This window comes from Dipteris shenzhenensis, chromosome 4, assembly GCF_047967505.1.
Source record: "Dipteris shenzhenensis isolate YYH24624 ecotype China chromosome 4, Dip_SZ_1.0, whole genome shotgun sequence".
Classification (NCBI taxonomy): Eukaryota; Viridiplantae; Streptophyta; class Polypodiopsida; order Gleicheniales; family Dipteridaceae; genus Dipteris; species Dipteris shenzhenensis.
In genome coordinates this window covers 26,008,946-26,036,544 of record NC_141599.1, presented here as the reverse complement: position 1 = coordinate 26,036,544, position 27,599 = coordinate 26,008,946, and the positions used below count along the sequence as shown (strand labels likewise).

Genomic DNA, 27,599 nt, shown 5'->3' with positions numbered 1-27,599 from the left:
GCTTGGGATACTTTAACTCTTCTAGGGAAGAAGGGAGGCATAAATCAGCATGTTTGACTTAGAACTACAAAGTAAGGCTTTACTAACTAAGCTTCTGGTGATGGGGCCCTCTCTAGGACTTTATTGGTAGAAATAGCGCTTTCTTCATGCATGAATTCCTCCATTTTGGATAATGGAGGTCATTGGGTACCTGGCTCCCATTGGCTTGTTTGCTCAGCTCTCAGGACTTAGGGACAGTCCCCCTTTATTGGATCTGTCTGTTGCGTTTGAGGCAAGTTGAGACTTACTCTATGCTGTAGACTCTTGCCAGGGAGAGAAGATCCCCCTGCCTCCATTTTAAGAGCGAATTTATTCAGGTAAGTCATCAGGTCGGGTCAGATATGAGAGTTTGTCTTAGAGGCATTGTCTCCTCAGTGGAAGATTAATTTCTGTCAAGTAAGATCTTTTGGAACACCTTATTCATATGTGATTCCATCCTCAGCTTGATCAGTCATTGAGCCATTATTAGGAATGGAGATGGAGGCTACTTTCCCTACCTTCTCACTCCTCTTGGTCGCTTCCTTCTTCCCTGAGGGGTTGCCATTCTTTATCAGAGTCAAATTTGAGGTGGGTTTTGATTCTTCACGTGTACGGCTGACCTCAAGCTCTATTCTCCTTATGAGATTCAATGACTGGAGTCAACTCAGTGGTGGAGGTTCGAAGTGGCTGGTTGCTGTTTTAAGCTGTGGTCATCGACCAACTTGGAGTAAGTTCTAGCTACTCCTCAGACTCAAATTTGAGGTGGGTTCCGATTCTTTATGTATACGGTTGACCTCAAGCTGTGCAAGGGATGGCGTTGACTCACTAGTGGAGATTTGAAGTGGTTGGTTGCGGGGGTAAGCAGTGGTTCATGCACCAACATTGAGTGAGTGCTCGCTACTCCTCAGCAAGACACTGGCTAGAGACTTTGATGCTTCATTGGTTTTTGCATTTCTTAGCTTAAGTGAGATCCAGTCGAATGGACTTAGTCTTCAACGAAGACTCTTGGAAAATCAGTGCAGTTAAAGTAGACCACCAAGCTGGGATGCATGATGTGTCTAGTAGTCTTCGCTTTTGGATTGAGCAGGATCAGCTTTGTACTAATTGGCAGCACCATTGGCAAATAGCAAGAGAAAAGAAGCTCGTCTTTTTTCTCTGGATTATACAGTACCGTGGCGTAGCAGTTGGTATGTGGATTCAGGAGAAAGGAAGATCTTCGGTTTGTCAATTTTATAGTTCTCAACCAAGGCATGTTTGGAGGGGCATGTGCTGCTTATGCAGCATCGATGCTTAGCAGTTTGCACCTGGCTTCAAGGATAGGACAATCCTTGGTCTGTCAACGTTTTACTTCTGTAGTAGGGAGTGCAAAGCATTCTTTATGGGTTTGTGCTAGTAGTACATGTTTTTCCAAGATTTGTGATTTGATCCTGTTATTCATTGCTACCAGCTATATATCCATGGAAGTGAATGCCTTATGATTGCTATTTGCTCTGTATGAGGGGGAGCACAGCTCCATATTTCTCATGTAAGTTGTGGCTGAATACAGGTATGTTTGGAGCCTGGAAGGTGATGCATGGAATCCAGTTTTGGTGATTCTAAGGCTTAATCGAGCTGCTACTTCTGTGAAATGGAGCCCTAAAGGCAAGAATGATTCTATTAATGTGCAAGGTTTTGGACTCTGACAGATTTTGGAACCATTTACTGTGACTGTAGGTCATCAAATAGATTAAATCTAAAACGTTATGACTGTGCTGTCTATGACAAATATTTGGAACCCAGTAGCTCAACAAATACAATAAGGCATTAAAAACTTTGAAGACCTTGCCTTGCTTTTATAGTCCCACTCTGTTCCCGCCAATGATGTGTTTCATTTTACGCTTTTGTGTCCCAAATATATTTTTAACATGCCCGATTTTTTGTTTCAACAACCATTTAGATCTAGGTAAGGATAATGCTCTCCTGGATTTAAGATTAATATTTAATACTGTTGATATTTTTTGAATTGGTTTGAATGGCATTGCTTTTGGTTTTGCTGGGACTTCAGAGAACAAGTTTGCTGTTGGTAGTGGTGCAAGAAGTGTGTGCATTTGCTATTATGAGACTGAAAACAACTGGTAATGTTAACATCTTCTCCAAACTGTAATTGATCTGTTTTTTTTGCACAAATAAATCTGCACTCAGGATGGGCTATTTCTTAATCCAAGTTTGCTGAAAAATTAAAACTTCATTGAACTGGGGAGAGCATGCAGACAAGCACAAAGCTTGATTGCAATTTCTCTGACCTTGTTGTGCTGCTTTTGGCATGAATAGGTGGGTCAGCAAGATTATTCGTAAGAAACACAATTCAACTGTGACTAGTGTTGCTTGGCACCCCAACAACGTGAGTCACACAGTCCGTATACCCTTGTTAAACATATTAATCTGTAATTTCTAATACTGATATATCTGCTTAGCAACATGTCTGTTCTGGGTACAGTTGTAGCAGTATGCTGTTATGAAAACTGTTTTGATGTGTTGAGACTAAACAAAATATGATGTTTTAGGCCTCACCTATACAGATAGTGTGTTGAAGGCACATAGACAAAGGTGGAAGGTATTGGGAAGCATAGGGCGGAAGAGCACACGGAGGGGAGGAGGCGGGAGGCGGAAGAGAAGGCGGGGGGGAGGTCGAAGAGAAGGCGGGGGGGAGGTTGAAGAGATGGCGGAGGGGGGGGTGGAAGAGATGGCGAGGGGGAGATGATGGCGGTGGGGAGGAGATGACGGGGAGAGGCGCAGGAGGAGGGCGGGGAGGGAGGCGGAGGAGGAAGGGGCAGCGGGCTCAGCCAGGCAGCAGCGGGGGCAGCAGCTCCTTCTCCCTTGAAGCTTTGTTATCAAGGTTATTACTCACATGGTTATTACTCCCTTGAAGCTTTGTTATCAAGGTTATTACTCACATGGTTCCGAAGGAAGAGACGGGCTGACATCTCCTGCTTAACTATCACCCTTTCTATTTCACTGCGACTTGTTCTAGAAGAAGACTCCCCTTGTTACTTCCCCCCTATATGGGGCAGAGAACTTTTTATGTAAAACTGACTGTCTCGTTTTTGACATAATAATATAAACCTGCATTTTTGGAAAACAAATTCGAATGTTTTCTCAACAAGCAGCAAATTCTCCTCTAGAGAGAAAATAGTTTAGCTGCCCCATACTAGCAATCCCTACACCTATGGGATCGAGTCTTGATTAACGCCTTTTCGGAAAAAAAAATTCAGATCACAATCAGAGTTTTCTATGTCCAATCAGTATAATACTCTTTGGAAGCAAAATCGTGCTGCTTGATTCCTTTTCAGATGGCTATGGACAGTAGGTAGTGAACAACCATTTTAATACTCCGGCTTATTTTCTAGCAAGTGAATACAAAATCCCTTCGTTTGGATTCACGATCCAGACTAGCTGCTGTATATGGTGTTTTCTGGGCAGTAGATCTCAGAGAAATCGAGTAGGCTGGATTTGAGAGGCTACTGGTCATGATGTTTTCACGCATGATCCAAGATAAGAAATGCACCACATGGTATCATACTTGCACTGTTTGCAGCAAGACCTCTATAGCCACATGCGTTTTCTCAGATCATAACCTATGACAGTGATTGGGATCAACAGTATGGCCAAACCCAGGAAAGTACGTAGAATTGCCATGGGGGGCTCTCTAATCACCCATGCAACTCATAGGCGAGGGGTTTGAGAAGTGTCGATACGTGCTATCTGATTGTTTCACTGTCATTGTATGTCTATTCTGCCCCCATAACAATACTTCTTGGATGTCCCCTTTCTATGCTCAACACATCAAGAGATTTGATGGGGTATCCTAATCATAACCATATGCCAGCAAATTAGAATTCTGAGACCGTGCCTTCATGTGACTGAGAATGCGATATAGGCACGGAGGTACTTGGTATCGATAGATCCACCTGACATGCGATATGGATTTCATTTTTTGTGGTTTTTGTGCGCCATTTTTTTGTGTAGTACAGCCTAAGGCGCTTAGAGGTCTCTTTGGCAAATTTTTTATTTTTAACTGCGACAGATATGCATGCTGGATGTATGTTGTGTTGCTGATAAACTCAAATGGCTCAATGTTATGCTCCCTACATATTACTGAATTTTTGGGTGTGTTTACTATTTATTGCAGGTAGTTCTAGCAACTACATCCACAGATTGCAAATGTCGAGTATTTTCTGTATACATTAAAGGTGTTGATAGTAGGTATGTACTGGTCTTTTCAGAATACCTCCTACCTGCCTCTTCATTGATTGGTTTTGCACCATTACATTTTAGTATATATTGAAGTGCTTGGAAGAAATTCATGAAGGTTCTTATATTCTGAATCAGGTCAAACTTAACAATTGCATTGTTTTGGCAGAGGGGATGCAAGTAATTCTTTTGGGGACATGAAATTTGGAGAGGTATGCTGGTTTTTGTACTTTGTCTTCATGCATCAGATGATGAAAGTCTCCTTTAGACAATCTGGATTGTATTTGGGAATGTTCCTGGATTCATCTAGGTATATGCTTTTGCCGTATTAGCGGACATGCAAAATTCACCTTGTGAAGTTTTCGTCCAAGTTGCGGCCTGCTGGTATTGCGATAATTCTTTCTATCTTAAATGGTGCGTTGCCCTATCAGCTAGATTTAGATGCTCGTTTGGGAGAGACTAAAATGAAATCGTTTAGACTTCACAAGCAGTTGTAGCTTGAATGAAGAGATTTGGACTACTTTTTGATTAGCCTTCTCCTTTAGTGCTAGCCTTCGTCATGGCTGAGTTTGCCCTTCACCTCCGGAGTGCCGACAGAAACTCAATACGAAGACTTTGTATAAATGGATGCTCAAGTATGTGTGGGTGTGTGGATTTGTATGTGTGAGAGCATATTTTTATACTATGGTCTACACCCACTGTTGGGCGCTGATGACGTCAGTGGGGATGTCATAGTAGCTAGTCCCTGCTATGCGTGATGGAGTTTATGGTTTTCAATCTTATGAGTGACTATCGTGAGATTGAAACTGCACTATGTTGTGTTTCTAGAGGATGAGTTTGGGAATGTTCCTGGATTCATTTAGGTATATAATCTGGATTGTATTCGGTGTGCTATAGTAGAGTGTGTATGTTTTTCTTCTTTTGGTGATTAGATAAAAGAAGAGCATAACACACATACCTTGGCTGCACGTATCTAGACTTGAAAGAGCCAGAGAAGCTAAAGTATGAAACTTAAGGCTCAAGAAATCCATATGAGCAGATGCATGGTTTCCCAAAAATAGATGACCAAGGTCAAAGTAATCTATGCGAGAAGATGAATGTGCCAATGACGGGTTCCCAGGAGTAAAGTATTCTGAACTGCAAGGCCAGTCCGCCAAAAAATGAGTGCGCCCACCCATCTTGAATACTCATAAGCCCCCATTACTCGAAACCAAATGACAAAAGGGAGTTATCTTTGACAAAGTATGCAGGGTCTCAGCTGACAGATATTTTGAAGATGTCTTCAGAATACCAAGCAGAAGGAGCTGAAATCCCCTGTGTCTCCTCCCACTGAGGTAAGTTGAAAAGATGGAATGAATATTTTGACCCATATGTATCGTATACTCTACCAAAGTAGGATGAGGTGAGGAAGGAAATTAAGTGAGGCCACAAGTTTTTAAGTGACATTCTCCTGACACCGATCTTGACCTGGACCACTATCTTCTCTTCATTCAAGGGTGATTTTGCACATCACTGCTAGAGACAAATCCGTGGACACGGATAACTTGATGCAGATTCGGATGGAGACATAAAGACACTTTAGAGTCGTTGGAGCACGTGTTATGGAGTTGCACAAGGAGATGATGCTGGGGGTTTCTCAGGGTGTGGTAGGGATACTTTCTTTCTGCTCATAGGAGTGGATCTTCTGTGGATTTGTCTGGATCTAGCTTAGGACCATCTTGGCTGGTCTAATCTCCAGATCTGCTTCTTGGAGTTTATTTTGGTTTTGCTTGCCTCCAATTGGTCTCAAGTAATCTTTAGATACTAAGGCATAATCTTTCTCTTTTTTTAAGCAGACCTCAATTCCAAACAGAGAAAGTACAGACAGGCTGCTCCTCCCCCTGCTGCTGGACCTGCACCTAGCCTCTCCATTTCTGTCCCCTCCCTCCCTCCCTCCCTCCCTCCCTCCCTTCCTTCGTCTTGCCCTTCTAGCCTCTCTACCCCTGTCCTCTGCTCCCCACCTCCCGTTCCGACCATCCCAGACCTTGTTTCTGTTGCCCAGACCCCCTTTCTGCCATACAGCCCCCCATTTCTTCCTCCTAGCCTGTCACCCACCCCAGTAGTTTTCCCTTAGTTTTTAGCTTCAGGTATGTTTGCAGCAGGGATTTTTCTTCATCGGTTTCAAGGCAGCCTCCCACTTCAAGGTCATCCCCATAATGTAATCGACTACGCTGGAGCCCCCCCCATATGGGAAGCAAGTAAAACCACCTAAGGATGGCCATCGGCTGAGACCATTGTAGATAATGAGGAACACCACCTTGGAAGACAGGGCTAGAGGGCTAGCCTGAAGCACGATGTTTACCGAATCAAAACCACCCCAAAGGAACATCTATCCAAAAGCCAGGCATCCGATAAGTACCTAGAGAGGTCAAGAGGTAAGGCAAAGGGCATCCAATCCCGAGCCTGGCTTGGTGACGGGTGGGATCCATGAATGCAAGCAAAGAGTGTAGTGGAGCTTTCTTACTCTACATCTTTTGTAACTGCTCCAACTTGTCTTTTGATCTAGTGGCTGGTGAGCTGGAGGAAAGATTGGCTGAAAGCAGATCCATTTCCCCTCTCGTATCACTGATTTCGTTGTTACACTGCCTTCTCCGGGAGCAGACCACCTGTACCTCTTCTTCTGTATCTCCACTCCCCGTCTCGCAGTTCCACTCACACCACCGATTGCTCATACCACCTACCACGACATACACTTTGATCGCAGTCTCTCACCCACTTACTCTGCCCGACTCTATACACTACTCACATATTTGACTTCCTCTCTTAGAGGACTGTGCAGCATTCCCAAAGCTGCACTCCATGCCTTTCCCTACACTACTCGCTCCACTAATCCACCACCTCCTGGGACCGTCCCTTGTAATAGTTGGTGCGATGATGAGTGTAAGACTTTGTGCCGTCAACTCAGATTCGAGACCAAATAATCTTCCAAGCGAACTGGAGACGGAGCGTGAGTATCGTCAATTGGTCCGCTGTAAGAAACAGCCTTTTGTTTGCTAGAATGAGGGAACTACATGACCATCATGATTGGACATGTCATGTCCAAGATCTATGCATCAGTACTTGATACCAAGGTCAACTGCGCCATAGAGATGCAGGGGATTGGAGCAGAGGGATAGGCTGGATTTCGACGTGACCATCGTACCATGGACCACATACTCACGCTCAAATGTATCATAGAGGAGGCCAAGGCATGGAGGCAGAAGGTTTATTGTTGCTTTGTGGATTTCCGCAAAGCCTTTGATACGGTACTGAGGGTCCACCTCATTAGATGGTTGCAAGACGTGGGTTATGACCAAGCAATGATTTGGGTTGTCATGGCAATTTACAAGAGAGTCTCAAGTAGAGTCCAGACAGGAGCTGGATGGACAGAGGAGATCATGATGGCACTTCTCCCTTCCATATGTACACATGTCGATTGCGTGCCAAGGGGATTTCTTTTACCCCTCCAAGATCCAATTTTTACTATGGTGCCATGAGGGGGTTAGGACCACACCAAGGCCCCTATAGGCCCATTTTTCAAGACCCCCCATGGTCCAAACACCACGAGGCACACGCATTAAGTGGACTCCCTGCAAAGGTAACCCAAAATGCGACCATTCAAGGGCCACCAGAAACTATCAGTGAAGTCCAAAGAGGAACTGTAGTCAATGCACCCGTAGGCTGCCACCTCCTACGGGGACACGCATTTGCCTGCCCAGTTCACAAGGCGTAGGCTGCGCTACACCTCTACACACAACAGTCGGAACTCAGATCAGAGCATGCAAGGTCGCCACTAAGTTGCAATCTTCCACACAAGTAAACCGCCATGCACTGATGCACTTGTCCACACCACAGTCCACAGGCCAGCCGCCTGCTTTGATACCATGTTAGAAATCTATCCAGCCACTGCTAGATGCTGCCACATGGCAGCCACATGAGCGCCAAGTATGGAGGGTCCTACACCCCCGCCTCCTAGCCACGCAGCCTCTCCACTACCCCAAAAAGAGCCGGCTGGGATAGTGAGGAGGGTCTCAAACCCTCTTTATATTCAAGGAACAATAGATGCCACATTTGCTTATGGGATTTCTCCCTTCCATATGTACACGTGCCGATCGCGTGCCAAGGGGCTTTGTTTTACCCCTTCAAGATCCAATATTTTTGCCAAAGTGCCACGAGGGGGTTAGGACCACACCAAGGCCCCTATAGGCCCATTTTTCAAGACTCGCTATTCTACCCTTGGATTTTGAGCTTTGGGTGCCACTCTAGGACCTGCATTTCTCAGCTTAAGAGACCTATCCGGAACATTCTTTGGATTGGACTTGATGGGTCCTTAGATAGGAGAGCCAAAGTAGCTTGGGAGTACTTGGTTCTTTTGACCTAGGAGGGAGGACTGAATATTATTGACCCTGATTTTTATGCAGAGCTTTGCTTTGCAAGCTTGTGGAAAGATTCATTTCTTTGATGTATTGGGTCTTGCGCTCCCTTTTTTTTTGTGATGGGGTGGATAGCACTCAATGGATTTTGCTTCTTTAGACATTAGAATACCTCCTCAGCTTCTTATGGCTGCTACTGTCAGATCTTGGTGGAGTTTGATGAATTCATTACGAGGGTGTCCCTAGTTTTGTAGGATAAGATTGACAAGGAGCCAATTATGCAAAACAACTCTATTTTGCATGAGAGTGGCAGACCCTTAGTGCCTCAATGTATATGTAATGGTCCAAGTAGGAGAGGTCCTGCTTCTTCTTTGTGTTTGGAAAATTTTAATTGATGAGTCATCTTAGAGGGAATGATAAAAGGATGATGCAGCTATCCTTGTGGACTGGACCTCTATAGGCATATCAGATGGATGAGTGCTTTTCAGGCACATGTGCCCCTCTTCGAGTCATAGGCCTCTTGTGGGACAGCGGAGAGGACACTTTGGTCTTCATTCTGCAGTCTGGAGGCAGGTTAGTTAGATCCTGGGAAGGCTAATCTTTTCCTAGCATGGGTTAATCTTGGTAATCTATGGACATCTATTTTTGGTTCTGAAATTCACATTAATTTGCTCTCATGTGAGAGGGGAGGGGGATATACATTAATGCTTCAAAAGGAGAGATTTGGACTCACAATCTCAACTTTCACACACACAAAGCATATCATCAAACTATGGAGCATAATGTTGCCTATGAAGGGTATCATCCCCACCCCTGCCTGGCTCCCCACCCCTTCCCTTCCCCTTTTACATTAATGGCCCCCTTCCCCTCAATCTCACCCTCCTCTCCCTCCAAATAATCAACCTCCATCATCCCCCCCCCCCCCCTCCTCTCCCTTAGTTTAATGAGGCCTTCCCTTTTTCTTTTTCTTTTTCTCCTGCTACCCCTCTTACCTCAACTAATACAAAGGAATTGCATCTTGTTGAGTAGGGGGACATACTGTCCGGAGACCACACTGCACCAAAATTAAATTTTCAATACTCCAGCATGAACTTGTTTTAGACAGAAGAGCTTGAGTTGCTTCATCTTTGCTATGCATACCTTCAGATTTATGCGCAGTGATAAAGAACCGATTCATTGCTTCCCTGGTTATGAGATAAAAGACGTCAAGGTTTTCTAATGGCCTTATGTAGAATGTTGTGAATTCAAATATAAGACTACCCAGTCTCCTTAAAGAAATGTTTTCAACTACAAAAGAAGGTAACTTTCCCTAGTTCTTCAAGCTATACTTCCCTGCTTGGATTATAATTTTGTGGTGAGTAACAAGCAGAAACTGTTTATTATGTGGGTGCAGCAACTAGTCGAACTTAATCTTTCCTTTGGCTGGACCTTTGGTGTAAAGTGGTCTCCAACTGGAAGTGTTCTTGCCTATGTTGGTATGTTTCTTCACGAAGATAAACATCAACATTTTGTGTTTTCCGAAAGAGATACCAAATCTTGACATTTTTTTTGACAAATTTACAGGTCACGATTCAACTATATCTTTCGTGAAAGTTGTGGGTCGAACTACATCTGCTCAAACTTTAACCCTCCATGGCCTTCCCCTACGTGATGTAAGTTTCCTTACTTTATTGACGTGCAACTATGTGACAGTTTAAATGCCCTTTCTCAATATAAATTTCAATGTCTGCAGATATAGACATAGGGATGGTATAATCCGAAGTTTGTGTGTTACATCTTTTTGGTTTCCTGGATAACAGTATTATTTTATTGAGCATAAAGAACAATGAGATAGACCTGGTTACATAATGGGGACAGTTACATCAGGCAAAGAGCCCCATCAGGCCGGTCCACCCCAACTGGCAATGAGCAACCCACAAAGACTTAAGTGGTGCAGTATTGACAAAAAATCATGTGGAGAATGTATGAAGATGAGGCTCGGTCCCATGACCTGAGAATATTACACTGCCTTGCTTGGGCTGTCCATGTTCCGCAGATTCTATAGAAGCATGTGAATTATACAGTGTTCAGGCTCGTAGTGCCTTGTTGAGACTTGTCATGATGTTCTACCTAGGTAAGGGTCAAAGGACCTCCGGAGTAAACTGGAACTAAGTGGCAAATCACCTCCAAATGCACCTAGGTTGAGTGCAAGCCTGTAATAATGCTTAGCACTCTCAAACAGCGATGGCAATGTTGATCAAAGATGCCCACTGCTGAGCCACGATGTTGTGTAAGCTAGGAAAAAAGTTGACATGTTTTTCTTGTCTTATCTTTGAATGATGGCATCAATGAGTGCCATGACATCAGTATGCATACATTGCTCAAGCTAGAAATGACCGAATATTTATAGGTTGGCCAATCAATTAAGTTACCCCTTTAGCGTAGATTGGTGGTTTTGGCCAATCTCAACAGTGGTTGGCATTTTCTTTCAGATGGGTTAGCAAAGCATGGAGTACACCCAATGTTGCCTCCATTATTGTGAAGGAGTTACATGATTTACAATAGATCCCCTACTCCTCGGAGTAGGGTTCCTTTAACTGATAGGTTTTTTGCATAGGCCTGAAGGTGGAGAGGATAATTTTTGGAAAAGTGCTCAAAAAGTATGTATGAAAGAGCGCCAGAACACACCACGTGTCGAAAGGGAAATGTTGGGTGCAGGGGTCGCACTTCCGCCCTAGAGCTGCTTCAGTCTCCCCACTATCCCAAAAGAGTGTGAGGAGGGTCTCAAACCTTGAATATATTCAAGGTACTACAATGCACCAGTGCTAACACATCCCCAATCGCTCCTGAGAGTCCGGACCCACAAACCGACACCAACAGCCATAGAACGATGAGGAACTAGCGAGCTGCTCACCACCCAACCATGACATCTACGAGAAAGGATCTTGGATTGAGAGATGTCCCCTCTGAGCCACGAGCTGCTGAACTGCTGGCACATCATCCATCTGGTCACAACCAGCTTGGCATCCCATACCACTAGTTGGCGACCTCAGGTTAGATGAACCTTGGGCAACGCTAGATAGCAGGTGCGCGTCTGCAGGGTCGGACCTGCAAGAGAGAACTGCTGGCATTAGGAATGCCAAAACTCAATAGCAACATTGTGCACATAGGAATGCCAAAACCCAATAGCAAGATTATGCATGTGCACTCGTGTGTGTGTGTGTGTGGGTGAGAGAGAGAGAGAGAGAGAGAGAGAGATTTAAATAGCAAGATCTTTTATGTGCATGTGCACATGTGTGTATGCTCTGTGTGTGTGTGTGTGCGCGCGCGCGTGCAAGCATTGGCGCTTTTTCCATTATAGAATGCCACTAGTGGAGAATGGCAGTGGTGCACAAGGAATCCTAAACTCACATGTCCCCTTATATAGGCTTAGGCCCAAAAGTAGTGCTAAAAAGTAGCGAAAACCCTAATCTATCAGTGCCCTGCAACTCAGCTCGAGAATTGCCTGCATCTAGCCCTAAGCCTCCCTAGGCTTCCTAAGCTAGTCTCGTGTGACGGACACACGTTAGATATGATCCATCCACATGACATACTCCCTTACCTCTAAGAACTCACTCCTGAGTTCAAAAGAAAGTCCGGAAACTCTCTTTGAAGGGTAGTCAATGTCTCCCACATAGCATCCTCCTTGACACAATCCTTTTACTTGATTTCGTATTCCATCAAACTTCTATTTCTAATTTGTCGTTCACGGAAACCAAGGATTCTTTCAGGTTCATGTGGTACAAAGGTTAAATCTTCAACCTCTATAATCTCTTGAGAAGTAACAAGCTATTCATCAGCACCCAATACTTCTTTTAGTCTACTGACATGAAAAACAGGGTGTACTTTCACGTGAGGTGTCCCGATCTTGGGCACTTCTAATAGACTCTTTGGCAAACTGCAACATCTCTTGCATGGTTATCCCTTTCTTCATGACTTGGGGCTCGGTCGCATGGTTATCCCTTACTGGGCCCCAGGTGTTTTATGAGGGTGAGCCTTCTTCTTGGGTACTCTCGGTCCGTCGGTAGGTGATAGAGCCTTGCTCTTCTCAGGATGTACCACTTACTCCCTTCAGAGCTTCTCATGCTTCAGTGGACACCTCTTGGGAGATTTTCGCTAGCATTTCCTCCTGGCACATTTGGAGAGCGAGATGTACAGAGGCCTTGGATGGCACCTAGATACACCCATCACAGGTGTTCACGGGTATTTGGACTGACACGGTTCACACTTTGATAGTCATTTGGGCTAGCATGCAGGGCCCTTCACGGGCAGCCTCTTCTAGGAGGACTGTATTTCTTCGAGTTTGGAGGGGTTCTCCCTTTTTCTCGGAGGTTACTACCGGATTGAGATGGCACTATCAGCCCCAATCCTTTCTTTCTTTCTCTTGCGCTTTTCATGCATTGCATGGTGTATCCCGTATGGAGCTTGCTCTACCGGTTTTCTTTAATACTTAACAGAAGTCTCTTTTTGCCAAAAAAACAAAACATCTCCTGCATGTCTTGCAAGAATATCTTTACAGCATCATTCTTAATCCCTTGGTATCCAACCATGGCTAGAGACCTAGGTTGACACCCGTACATAAGCATAAAAGGACTGAAACCAGCACTAGAATGCTTACCATTGTTATAAGCAAATTCGATCATGGGTAGTCCTCCCATGAAGACTGTCTCTTGGAAACATATGCACGAAGCATATCTTCCAATAGTTGATTTACTTTTTCTGTATGGCCATCGGATTGTGCATGGTTGAAGGAACTCATACTCAAAGTAGTCTCCTACTTCTGTTAGAAACATGGTGAAGAGAAAGAGAGAGAAGGTTAGGGTGTGAGGAAATGATGCTCAAATGAAGACATGAAGAAAGGCTTTCATTCATTCATCAAGTGTATCAAGACAAGTGAAGTACAAGCCTTATATAGGCTACTCACTCACATACTAGCACCTAGTGCATATGGGATAAGTCCCATGATGACACGTGGCATTCACACATGACACACACACATAGACTAGTACTAGATCACCTAGTACTACACACCAACACTTCACACCAACACACTCTTTGGCTATGATATCTCCAACATCCCCCTTCAGAGCAAAGAGTGTGAGACCCAACACGCAAAGAGTAGACCGATCCCCCCTCCACCGCAATTTTGCAAAGAGCAAGTCCAACTATCCAACACCTCCCGTGTGATAGTGACTTCTCAGTCAACTTGCGACCGGCAAGGGCAAACCATCACTCGTCATTCCACCTTACTCTGAACTGGGTGGTCAATACCATCAACCAAAGTAAAAGACAATACATTCATTTTTGGGGGACAACCAAGGGCAGAGTACCTCTTATTGACTCCAAATACATTCAATTTAGAGGGACAACTCAAGGCTGAGAACCTTGATTTGACTCAACACAAACACACATAGAACTAAGCATCATCTTCCTCCTCAGAGAGAATAGATCATGCAACACAATAGATGAAGCGTCCTACTCAGGTCTAGTAGATGTAGCATAAATATTTTTGAGCTTGTCCAGGTTCTCCTTGGTTGAAGTATTGGTCAAGATGATGAAGCAATTTGTTCACCAACCTCACACCAAGGTACGCCAATGCTTTGTCATGCTGTTCACCCCTAGATGCAACTGGTGTTGATGAATCTTCACCATGAGGACGAGGCTCCATAGTAGCAAACTGAGGCAACAAGTTCGCCGCACCAAATGAAGAACAAGCAAGTATGGCGGCTGGTCTAGAACTCCCAAAATGCAATAGTAGACTCCACGTGTGCAAGTGGGCAGATATAGGTGGCTATAGATGCTCCAAATACAAACCCTAATCAAAACACAGCAAGAATATGCTCCGAAATGCAGAACTGAACCAGAAATGGAGCTCTTGTGGTCATAGTAACTGCTTGAAGTGCAGCAGGTCCGAAATCTGCAAAGCGGCTCACTAGGGCACCCCGAAGAGCAAAGGCTGGTCACCAATGTGCAGGGCAGCTCCCTAGAACAGCTCCGAAATGTGTAGCAGGACACTTGTCTGAAAATCGGCTGTAGTCGATGTGCTAAAAAATGCCCTCAAATGACTCGAAATGCTGTTAGGTGGCCGACTACATAGCAGTAGCAACAGAGAGCTGTTCTTGGCGTTGAAAACTTCCGAAACTGCTCTGTTGAAGGCGGTTATGCAGCAGCAGCACACGGGATGCAGATTTTGGTGACGAAATGCTCTGAAATAGGTTTGAAGGTCCACACGTGCAGGCGCAATGATCTGACCAGCAAGGAAGGATGCTTGTGAAGGGGGCCTAGAGCTCCAAAGGGTCTCAAATCAAGGTAAGTGGCTATGGAGGCAACAACTGAAGCAAATAGCTGCTGCAAATGGGGGCAAGGAGGAGGTGAATAGAGGTGAAATGGAGCAGGGCTGAGGCAGTTGCATGCTGTAGGAAGAAGGGCTGAAGCAGAATTAGGGTTAGGTCAAGGGTGACGAATTAGGGTTAGGGAAAGGGTGACGTGGCAGCTATGGAAGGTGGCTCTGATAACATGTTAGAAACATGGTGAAGAGAAAGAGAGAGAAGGTTAGGGTGTGAGGAAATGATGCTCAAATGAAGACATGAAGAAAGGCTTTCATTCATTCATCAAGTGTATCAAGACAAGTGAAGTACAAGCCTTATATAGGCTACTCACTCACACACTAGCACCTAGTGCATATGGGATAAGTCCCATGATGACACGTGGCACTCACACATGACACACTTTTTTTTTTAGTAATATCCAGTGCAGTATATTTATATGCTCATGAATTTACATGATGGGAGGTCTCCGAAATGGAGAGTATCCCAAAGATCAGAAAACCAAAGAGAAAAGCTCTATGCAAGAAGCATCCATATCACCCTCATGGCAGGCATCATATAAGGATTGCCGCAATGAGGCTCGGAAAGATTCATATTACTTGTGAATCTGCCGGCCCAAGTATGCCAAATTATGCTCACTCCAGATTGTCCAAAGAGCCCAATATCTCACCCAAGAGAGAAATAGTGAGTATGGGGACAAAGACCTCATAAATCTGCCAAAGAGCCAGAAATGTTTCCCAAATCTGTGACTCACGAAACGGAGCCGAAGATGATCTGAAATTCTCCTGAGGAGGATCCTAGAACACGGGCAGTGCCAAAGCAAATGAAGAACAGTCTCTGAAGGAGCCTGACATCTTAAACATGTGGATGGTGCAATGCGACGTTTAGCAAGTGTGACCCCCACTGACAATGTGCCTGTCATACATCTCCAAAGAAAAAGTCTTTGTTTCAATGGCATTTTACACTTCCATAACATCCCGAGATTCTTCCGCCACCATGAGAGGGGATTCCGTATATGCCGCAGAGAATTAGCATATTGCTGAATCCATGGAGCAGGCTGAAGAAGCCTGTAGGCTTTGATGGAGGTTAAGGCAACAACACACTCTTTGGCTATGATATCTCCAACAACTTCTCAAACACTAAAGTCCAAAAGTTGCTTGTAAACTTGGAGTCCCTATCACTGACTATGTCAAGTGGCAAACCATACAGTTAAAACCATTGGTCCACAAACTGGTGAGCCAATTGAATAGCTGATACAGTTGATCTTGTAGGTAAAAATCTAGCCATCTTTGTCAATCTATCAACGACAAGGCCTAAATAATCTCGGAACAAGTCATTCATCATCTGTTGGAAGGTTGCTGGAACATTAGTCAATCCAAAAGGTAAAACAAGGAATTCATAATGGCCATATCTCGTCCTAAAAGCTGTCCTCTCAACATGTTTCACAAAGATGTGTATCTGATGATAACCAGTTCGCAAATCAATCTTAGAAAAATACTTCGCTCCTGCAAGTCTATCTATCAAGTCATCAGATCTAGGCAGAGAGTACCTATTCTTAATTGTTACTTTATTCAAACGCTTATAGTCCACACACATTCACCAAGTATTATCTTTCTTTTTTTGAAGTGAAACTGGTGCACCCCAAGGTGATTTACTGGGACGAACATATCCCAAATTGAGATATTCTTGAAGTTGTTTTGCTAACTCATCCTCCTCAGCCTAGCTCATCCTGTAAGGTGGAATACTTACAGGCTGAGCACCAGGGACCAAATCTATTCGATGGTCTACTGACCTTTCAGGAGGTAATCCTGAAGGCAGCTGAGATCGTCAAATTCAGCCAACAACTTCTCTAATTCAGCTTGTTCAAACACAATTAATTCATTTTTGTCTTCTACGGAACCAACAAATGAAGAAAATGGACTCAAGAAACAAGAATTAAGATCATAAGAAGTTATATTAATTATATGGCTCAGCTGAACCGCATTTACAAGAGGGCCCTGTGAGGGGGGTATCTTATCTCAGTGTATACAAAAATGTGTACCATTATGCCAAAAAGAAAGGTTATGGTCCTTCCATCTGATTTGGATATCGTCGGATTTAAACCACTTAATGCCAAGTAACAAGTCTACGTAATCTAAGTGCAAAATATAGCACTGCAAAATGGTCTCGTAGTCTTGAATCCGGAGAGGAAGACTATCAATCTTTCGATCCCAAAATTGTTTTCACGTTGGAAGACAGACCTCATAAGTGTGATCACTCTGTGTCGTGTCTAGCCCTAATTTCTGCACAAGTTTGTGATGAACAAATTGTGAGAGCTTCTGGGATTGAAAAGAATGTGAGCTCGTTGTTCCTTTCGCCATAAGCGTGGAACAAATCATTAGGACCAAAGAGCATATGACTAAAAGTACAATTGCAGAAAATAGGGCAAGTAAGAACGTCAACAGAAATACTTGTAGCGTTGGCAGACTTGGGACCTTGTCCCTTTGAGACTGAGGCTTGCTGGTTACCACTGAGCTTGGGGCAATTTGCTTTCGTATGTCCCCATTCCTCGCAATGGAAACACCGACCTCCCTTCTTGAGCCGTAAAGAATGAAGGAATCAATCTTGGCTGCTGCCCTTAGTTAGATTAGATCGTTTCTTTGAGGGGTTGTCCTGGTACTTTCCCTCGAGGGTGCTAGAAGACTGATGAGTAAACTTACGTTTATTCTTCGCATTGTTGTCATGTGTAGTGGCACTCTTTGCAGGTATTATTGTATCATCATAAATGTGTGCAAACGAGATAGCTTCCTGCAAAGTTGTAGCCTTATTGTTCTTTACTTGGAGTTTGTAGGAATCTGGTAAACTAGCCACAAAAAATCCAAGCAATGTGGTGGAATCCATCTTTGATGCCCATGTTTGCAGATCTCTAAACTTCTATAGTTCTATAGGTAGGTCTCGAACGTGAGATTGTTCTTGATCATATCGATGTCTCTGAATTTGCTCACAATATCATAGTCCTCCTTCTTCAAGAACTCCTTCTTGAGGTATCTTTGAAATCAGCCCATGTGGTGGGTTGCGGCGGCAATGCCTTCCACCACAGGAGGGCTTTCCCTGAAAGATAGCCAACCGCCAATTGAATTTTCTGTTGTCAGAGTATGGGTGAAATTTTAAGTGGACTTGCCACTTGTGAAGCCATGTGTCCACTACTTCTTTAGTCCTAGCCTTCTGCTCCCCCGAATATGGATCCGGAGTGATGTTCGGGCCTAGAACAGAGGCCATAGCATCCACATGTGTAAGGGCCTGCATCATAGTAGTCATCATCGTAACAGAAGTTTCAAGCGTCTTAAACTATTGAGCCAAATTGGCAAGGTCAATAGAAGATGCTTCGAAACGGCGATCCAGGCGTGTGAGGAAATCTTGGAAAGCTTGCTTGGTGACGAGGTCATCATAAAGCCCTTGGTCATCCCTGCCTGGAAGGTCCATCATGTGCTCCTCCTCGAGAACAACATGGATACTCACATCAGCCATAGGGGGGGGATTCGTGGAAAAAACAGAAGCAGTAGAGGGAAGTAGAGGTTGGAATCGCACCAAAGAAAAACAGGCTGTAAGCGAGAAGAGTGTAGAGAAGAAATAAGGTGACCCTAGGAGCGAATCATGGGCTGCCAGAGAGGAGATTCAATAGGACTGAGAGGTGAGGACGGTGAGCAAGGGCTGTCAGTGATAGGCCCTGGCTGAGGAAGACGATGTAGGCAATGGTGTCAATCTCCCCGCTATCCCTATATGGGACTAAGTCCCCTAATTGTACACGTGGCAGCATGCAGACAAGGGAAGCTCATTCCCAATAGATATCCTAGTGAAAAGCTTGCTACTCTAGCTCTTAAACTTCAGCTCAGAAAGAGTAAGATTGCTCGAAAGGCCCTTGGGATCAGGAGATCAGTTAGCTTAAGGATGTTGCTGCATGCTCGAATTCTCCTCAACTCTTTGGAGACACTGGTTTGTTCTAGCTTGGCAGATACGTTGCATCTATCTCATGGTATACTATACTTCACAAGAGAGGTACGTGTTTTGGCTACCTTTGTATTGTCGTCACAAACGTTCATAAACGCTCTTCTCTCTCTCCACCCTAGATGGCATCTTCACTCTCAGAGCTCTTATCGAGGAGCCTAGGCATTGACGGCATTTGCCTTTTGACATTTGCCCTTCGACAAGCTCACCTCATTTCAGGTCTTCGGACATTGGAGATTGCAGAGGATGCCATTTGAGCAGCTATTTCACTCCATGAGAGAGTCACAGGGAGAGTGCACCTCACAGAGTGGATGTTAGAGGAATTGTAGCACTGCTGGTGTCAAGCAAGGGCGCCCTCTCTCCCTACAATATCTACAGTGGGACCTAGGAGAGTGGGAATGGATTGAGGAAGGGCATGGAGAGAAGAGCCTCCCCTTCTTTCGCTACATGGTAAGTAATGCCAGGCAGTCTCAGATCAGTTGCAAAGGTTGGAGACCTTCCAGAGCTCCTCATTGGGAGAATTTTCAGATTTCTGCTGATGTGCAGAAAGTTTTCTTGAAGAGACTCTGGAAATCCCACAACAATAGAAAGATCACTATTTTCTTTTGGCTTTCTATTCATGGTGGGATTGGAGTCTGGTAAATTGTCTCATTGCTCGTTCTGAAAAAACCCATAAAATCACTAACCATAAATGTGCCTATCCGCTGGATCTTAAAGGTGTGAAAGAATAGAGACATTGAAAGATATGAAGCAAAGGTCTTCTAGGCTTAATTTCACAAACGTGGGCTGGTATAATGAGACCCTAGGAGTAAAGTGGAAGGAAATGTAGTAGCCTATGTTGGTTAAGATATGCATGAGAACAGGTATGCCTTGTATTATGTCAAAGAAAGAAAATAGCAAGAAAAAATAACGGAAAGGTGCTGCAGATTAAAAAAACAGGATAAGAGCAGAAGATAGGAAAATAAAAAGGAGAAATAAACCTTTTTTGGGCGGGGAGGAAACCAAAACAGCAATTATAAGAGCTTTTGATACCATCTCTGAGGGTTCTGGTAGGAATCATATCAATACATTTTAAATTGCTCAGCAATTGCTCAGCACTTCTTCTGTTCTTAAAAAAACTTTAAGGTGTCTATCCAGTGGTGTCCCCACTTCCATCTTCTTTTTCCAAAGTATGTTTACTTTTTTTTTCATGTTATATGCCATTCATCACTAAAGTCACATTCCATAGCAACCCAAAATAATTTGTACATTGCAGTGCTTCGAATATTTTTCATATGGCCTTAAGGTAGCCTTTTTAGTTCTCTTGGAGCTTTCAGACCTATCACCCTCACTTTTCTGTTCTGTGTTGACAGATGATTCGTGGTGACAAAGTAATCCATTGTTGAGTGCTTTGCCTGTAATCTTGCTTGTAATGAGGCTCTAGTCTTATTGTTCTGAATAAAGGCATCAAAGACATGGCAGACAGGAGGGCATGTGATACCTTGATTTGGCAGCGGGTGAAATAGGGACCAAAGCAGTCAAAAGTGATATGGACCAAAGCATTCAAAGACATGCTTTGGTCAATGGAAGAAGCCTTCCCTAAATATCATGCACTGCAATAGCATAATCCCACACTACCAAGGCAGTATCGAAAAGGAATAAAAAGTTTACAAGGCAATGGAAGAAGCTTTCCCTAAATATCATGCAACATAATCCCACAGTCCCAAGGAGGTATGACAAAGGAGTAAAAAAGTATACGGCAAGTATGCGTGCTTATGAGGATTATAACAAGGCTATCCACAATCCCTCACCTTATTTGGCATCCTCATACTCCAGTTTGAAGGTTGGATAGGGAACACAAGAAGGAGAAGGCCTACAATGTGCTTGCTCTACTCTTGCATGCACATCATGTGATCATTGTCGCAAGTGGTAGTTCTGATCTGCAAGCATGCCTAAATGCACCTAAATGACATGCATTATTTTATTTCTTGACGAATAATGCCTTTCTTTAGCTGAGATTTTGAGTATTATCATCATGTTTGCATTCCACATCTTACTGTTGGAGAAAGATTTCGTCAGGAGTTCATATTTCCTTGTTGATGTGCTGCTTGTTGGACCTTTCCCCAACATGCTTCATATGCTCCCTTTGGTTAAAGTGAATAATCGGGTGCAGCCTTTACTGAGACCCACTGGTGTTTACGCCATTGCATCCTTTTCTTGATGTCCTGAATTGTCTGTATGTGAGATCCTGAAATAGAAAGTGTTGTGAAGAAAAAATCTCAGAAATGTATAGTTGATGGCGGGTATATCTTTAATTGACACGGTTGAGATTCATGGTTGTCTTTATTGTAAACTGAAAGCCACATTGCACTACCCTATAATTTGGTCAATATGCTATATTCTTTTCTTCACAATTATAAATTGTTTAGAAAGGGGACTAGGTTCAATTTTTGTTACTCACTTACATTGAGCTGCACGTCTCGATGTCTCAGGTGTTGTTTCTGTCTGAGAATAGGCTAGTTGCTGGTGGCTTCGATTGCAATCCTATGCTTTTTACTGCTGACAACAAGGGCACCTGGTCAGGAGACTACTGATTGGAATTGAAACATCGTATAGCTGGGAAATCTTTGCATTCAATTGTGCTACAACTTTTGTTTGTGTACTTCATGGTCACTTTTGACCTGCTTGGATCTGTAAAAACTGTTTGACAACTCTGCAAGCTTTTTTGGTACAGGAGGATCTTGAGATGTTTGGATGATCAGAAACCAACCACTCGTGACACTAAGGCGGGTTCTCAGGTAAGACTGTTGTGAATTTCCTCCAAGAAACATCCCTCTTCTTGCATATGAAGGGCTAGCTCTATGCATATGAAAGATTGGCGCTATCTTGCAATAAGTGTAACTTAAAACCTGCCCCATCCTTCTATTGCCTTTTAAACAGGTTACAACTCCAGGGTTTAGCAGATACTTTCTTTTTGAGCCCCCTGAAAGGTCACAATTCTCTAGGGCGAATTGTTCGTTTTCTCACCATTGACTCCCACCCACTCCCAGTCTCCCCTTCTATCATCTTTTGTGGCTCTCAGGGCATGTGGATTTCTTTATCTTCAAATGTGGTTTGCCTATGTGCAGAGAAGCAATAGGCATTTCAACTCCCATCCATTTCATATCCTTTATCTTTCCTTCAATTCCTTGGTATCTTATTTTTAGTTCTTTCTCCTTAGAAACCATTCATGTGAATGCTTTGGAAGGCTACACTAGGTAAGGGGGGAGCTGACTGGCAGCAATGCCACAAGGTCCAACGACATAGAGATCAATTGCATAGAGTGTAGAGATTAAATCAAGAGTTCCTAATGGAGCTCCAACCAGAGGGTGACCACAGACTTCCAAGGCCAGCCCTAGGTCTGGCGAAACAGAGCAAGGGGGGCCAGGAGGGGATGGTTGGTTGCAGAAAAAGTTCGGGTGGCAGAGTAAGGCATGTAAGAAGGGGTGCAAGGGAATGAAGCTGGCTGGTTTAGCCAGCGCAAGGGGCCAGAATGGCCCCAAACAGGGTGGAACCAAGAACACTCAGGAGGTATCATGTCAAACTATTAGGATAATATCTTCGTAGTATAAAGAGGATGTCTTCACGAAGTTCTCTTCATATACCATGTCCTTAGATTGCTTGGACTGTACGACTAAGAGCTGTGTGCTGTGGATAGTCAAGTTTAGTTTGCCTTCTTAGTTTGCTGGCTGAGGATGCGCATGCAAGAAAGGAGTTCTCTTTGTTTGCCTTTTGAGACATACCTTTCACATGCAGTTACAAAGATCTTATTTTCTTAGAAGAAAAGACAACATTCTAATTTCTTGTTAAATTTTTATTGTAGCACTATTTCTAACTACGTCCTTGATGCAGTTCTCTGAAGCATTTGGAAAGTTCTATGGCCAAGCAAAGCACGGTACAGGCATTGATACTATCGAGGCATCAAAGGCTCTCGGAGGCTCTCATGATAATTGCATAACGTATGTATATATATTGTTATGTTTTTGTGGTTGGTTATCTTGATAAGGGATTCTAGATAACCATTATATAGTCTTTACTTTGGACTTATATGTTAATAACCATCTCAATGAATTATAATTTGTTGTCTTTGTGCGACTATATCGTAACATTTGATGATGATGATGAGAAACATTGTGCTATCAAAATGAGTATGTTGAAATCCATGTATGTGACTAGGTTTTGTTTGTCACGCCGCCACCTTTCATTGGATGTCTTTCTTAGACATGCATGTGTGGACAACGTGTGGGGGATGTCTTCCTCATCTATTGAGATCCTAGGAGTTAGAAAACATGACAATTCATCTTCATTTTGTTCTCCTTTGCAAAGCCAATGCAATCACCTGAAGAAGCAAAATCTATACTAGCCTTCATTTGGTGTCCTGTTCAGTCCTCTCTTTTCTAGTCCAAACAGATATTACCCCCTCCATCCAGATGTATTTGATTATGTATGATCAGACTTAGGATTCAGCACGGGTGATGATGCTCGTTTCAGTAGCTCCACCCTTAGTGTGATTTGTATCAGGTTTTCTTTCAGTCTCATAGACCCATCGGTCTTCCGAAGACTCTAATAAAATTTCTTTCTTTCTTTCTTTCTCCTTTAGCTTCTATGCATGACCTATATTTTCCTAATGCCCCCCCCACTCCCCAGAATTCTTCCACGCCACAAGAAAAAATAATAAAATTCATAATTTTAGTTCATGCCCTCTCCTCTTCCCTTAGCTTTAGAACTTGTATCCATAAACAGAGCCTTTTTTGCTCTATTCCTTAGAGAGATTCTCTCACTCAAAGGTTACTCACAATGATTATTATCCGTAACAAAGGCTATTTGGCTAGAGATATTCTCTCACTTAAAGGTTACTCACATTGATTTAGTAAGGAGACCTAGCCTTCAAAGTTTGTGTCGTAGCCTTTGGGTTAGAGGGTGGTACACTTTGGACTCTTCCAAAAATTGACATGACCCCTGTCCCCTTTAGTCACTTGCATCTTTGTCCCCTTCATCCAAGGCCACCTTAGCTTCTTTGCCACTATTTTGTTCAAAATGTCTGAGCACCTTTTTCTCTAGGTTTTCACAGCCCTCCCCTTATCTTGAAGTCTTGGTTCCTAGAGGCTGAGGAGGAAATCATATCATGTATATTCCTTGCAATGGACTTAACTATAGGAGGCTAAGCCCACTTAACTAGAACTGGAAATTGGAGCCCACTTCTCTAGGCTTTCCTTCTAGTGTCTTGGTAAATTCACAATTTGGATTGTAAATTAGGAAGCATCCTAAATGAATTGACGAGAAACTCTTTCTATGCCTAGCTTTGATCTTTCATATTTCTTGCTTCTCTAGGAACATAAGCTGAATGCCAAAAGGATGCACCGATGCCAAATTCTATTTGGTAGTCAAAGTAAGGTAGTCTTAACCAATGGGGACACATGTTTTGTCAGCCCTACACAGTCACAACCAAATGTGTTTTGCTTCGAAACGTTTCTGACGTTTCAAAACGTTTCTATCCCAAAGAAACATGGCCAAGGGTAGTATTATTGGAAATTCTACATGTTAAGCATCATTTGAACATGCCATATATATGTGGGACATATTTTAGACATTTTTGGCACTAGAGAGTACAACCAGGCATTTCAAAACTTTTGCATTTTTGTTGAAATGTTTCACGTTTCTACGTTTCGAAATGTTTCCGGTGACAATGGCCCTACATGGAGTACATGTGTTTTGTGATGAATATTTATAGAGTGTAGAGTCATATTTGTTATCATTCAGCTTATTGGCAGTACTCTTTGTATCGCATTTCTTTATGCTGCTTTTCTTCTTACCATGGTTGTTCAACACATTACAACATGACATTTTAGACACACTTTAAACAGGGTTATCTTAAGCTTCTTAAAAATAAGATACTTAAGACATGTCTTATTTTAAATAAAATTACAAATATTTAATTTAAAAATATATAAAAGCACACATACATACATACATACATACACACACTTTTTTTTGGGGGGGTTGAAATCCATATCTGTTTATATTACAAGAAGCGCACGTGCACACACACACACACACATATGTGGGGAGAGAGAGAGAGAGATGTATTAACGTCTGCAAGAGGCCTCGCGGGCCTGTGAGACAAAGTGCAAATCCAAAAGGTACCTCATACAAGCCAACTGAGGGCTGAAGCAAAGGGTTCACTAAGACCCTTGCTGAAAACTGAAAACTGAAAGCTAAAGCTAAAGTGCTAAAATGCTAAACTAGTGAACAAAATACCAGAGTAGCAAAGTAACAGAAGAGTGTCAGGTGCTCAGGGCTAGCACTCCTAGTACATGCTCAGGTTCCACATAAAGACTTATATGCATAAGAAGCAAAAGAAGGATTTGGGTCAGGATGACTCTGTTCATGCCTCTCTTGAGACTCAGCTGGTGTATGATGTCATGCACGAAGGCTTTGAAGATACACGCAAGGATTGGAAAGATTCTGCTCCTATTGTTGGAATTATGGTGGAAGTAAATGAAATAATGGATCCAATGCATGAATATGCCAAGCATGCTGTCATTATGTTTTTCCCGGGTCGTATGCTAGCAGCAGTAGATGTGGGTAGCTGGTTGACAAGGATACTGGATGGCTATTTTGTTTGTAAGGTGCATTATGCACCAAGGGGGCTTTTTTGAAATCATAATGGTGGATGAGCACCATGAACAAATAGTGTTGGAGCACTCTCCACTTTTTTATGGGAAACAAATGGTGCATGTATTACCCTAGGGATTACCAAGCTTTGATTCGACATTGTTGCCCGGTGTGGGTTGAGGTGGTAGATTTTCCTCAATGTTTGGCTTCACTCTATCAAAATTTGTAGCTTCCTTGGGCAAGGTGGTGTGTCCACCAGGGCCGAATGGGAAATTCTATAGGTTTTGCATTTTGTGGCAAAATCCTACTCTGTCACAAGAAATAATTTTGCTATGGGGAGTGCTTTCTACAAGCTCAAATGGGGTTTATTTGCAGGAGCATGTTTTGAATGCAAAAAATTTGGGCATATGGCTTCACAATGCCCCTTGGTTCTACATATAATAACTCTGGATGCTATGCCTACTTTGATGCAAAACAAGGATGCCAATGGGTCTTCTGTGGTGAAAAGGAAAGTCAATAAACCGGTGACTGCACCCCAAGATAAGGGGAAAGCACAGGTTGTCTCAAATGGGAATGCTTCTACCTCGATGCCATCCACTTCTCAGTCTAAAGTCAGGGGACGAAATTCAAGGAAAATTGTATCAGCTATCGAGACCTCTACCTCCTCGCACATGAAATGGTACATCTTCCAATGGTCATACCCCTAAAGAAAATTCAGGAATTGGTATCACATGGGCTGCTGTGACAACAAGTCGTACTCTTTTCCCTGAAGAACAGGCTGTTGTGTCACGTCAGGGTAGAGGCCCTTGAGGTGGATATGCAGACTTGATTTAGCTTGCTATCAGCTTTACATAAGCTGTAAATATGCTGTCACAAATCAAATGCTTGACACTTAATGTACAGGGTTTATGTGATGCAAGGAAATGGAAACTTATATGGGTGTATCTCAATCAATTGCAGCCAGATATGGTGGCTTTGCAAGACATAATCAGCATATGTATGTGGAATGCCAAGATCATTTTGCTGGGTATGATATCTTTTATGCAGGAGAGCACTCTATTTCGAGTGTAGTTTTTCTGATTAAGCATGATCTTCTACCAGTTGTTGCCCTCAATGACAATCAAGGTAGATGGATCATTATAAAATGTCTCATCCAGGCAGAGATATTTCAATTTGCCTCAGTCTATGCACCTCAATCCTCTCGCAGTTACTTGGAGCATGATGCTTACAAGGCAATGGTTGGTGATGCCATTAAGCCTCTTTTGCATCAGAGCCATACTGATATTGATTATGCATGGGATGCTTTTGTTGCTAGAATGCAAGCAGTCATTCATGATTATGGTAAGAACTATATGAAGAGATTGAGGGACACTATTGCTCAAGCAAAAAACACTTGCCAAACATTGACTGAGCTTAGTCATTTTCTACCTTTGTCTTTGGAAGAAAACATGTATTTATGCCAGGCTAAACACTATCTACAATGCAATGATCATAGAGAAATTACTAAATGGGAGACAAGAGCAAGACAGAGGGCTTTTGTTCCTCATGGCAGTTTTTCAAAAGCCTATATTACAAGAGGCAGTCTGCAAGTATTTGGCAAGTGCTTATGCATGGTGGTTTTTGGACTTCCTCTCGATCACAACTTGCTACGGCTTGTGTCACTCACTTTGCTCGGTAATTTGGGCATGCAGATCTCCCTTCACAAGAAGTTCGTCTGCACGGCGACAGCTTTTGTAGCATGTGTTTCCCATTGTTTCTCCTACACATGCTTTGGAGTTGGAGGAACCTTTTACTGAAAGGGAGTTATCTGATGCAAGAAAATCTTGTGGCAGATGGAAGTCTTTAGGATGGGATGTTCTCATTGTTGAATTTTTCCTCACATATTGGGATATCTTTAAGTCTACTTGCCGCAAAAGGTCAATTGTGCTTGGCAAAAACAACAAATGCTGGATTCATGGAAGAAAGGGCTTGTCAAACTTCTTCCAAAGAAGCAAATATG

At 43.2% G+C, this 27,599-nt stretch overlaps 1 protein-coding gene across 3 annotated transcripts in view; it reads left to right on the top strand.

Moving 5' to 3' along the window:
• ARPC1B (actin-related protein C1B) overlaps positions 1–27,599 on the top strand; it is a 64,688-nt gene that overhangs the window by 16,615 nt on the left and 20,474 nt on the right. For 2 of the 3 annotated variants that reach the window (XM_087373329.1, XM_087373326.1), the window contains 10 exons: positions 1,565–1,659; positions 2,063–2,132; positions 2,329–2,398; positions 4,187–4,260; positions 4,418–4,460; positions 10,033–10,114; positions 10,203–10,291; positions 21,439–21,524; positions 21,681–21,744; positions 22,838–22,944. In XM_087373329.1, the coding sequence (XP_087229455.1) occupies positions 1,565–1,659; positions 2,063–2,132; positions 2,329–2,398; positions 4,187–4,260; positions 4,418–4,460; positions 10,033–10,114; positions 10,203–10,291; positions 21,439–21,524; positions 21,681–21,744; positions 22,838–22,944 (780 nt within the window). Of the gene's footprint in view, positions 1–1,564; positions 1,660–2,062; positions 2,133–2,328; positions 2,403–4,186; positions 4,261–4,417; positions 4,461–10,032; positions 10,115–10,202; positions 10,292–21,438; positions 21,525–21,680; positions 21,745–22,837; positions 22,945–27,599 lie in introns of all 3 variants that reach the window. The other variant, XM_087373327.1, reaches the window with a different exon arrangement.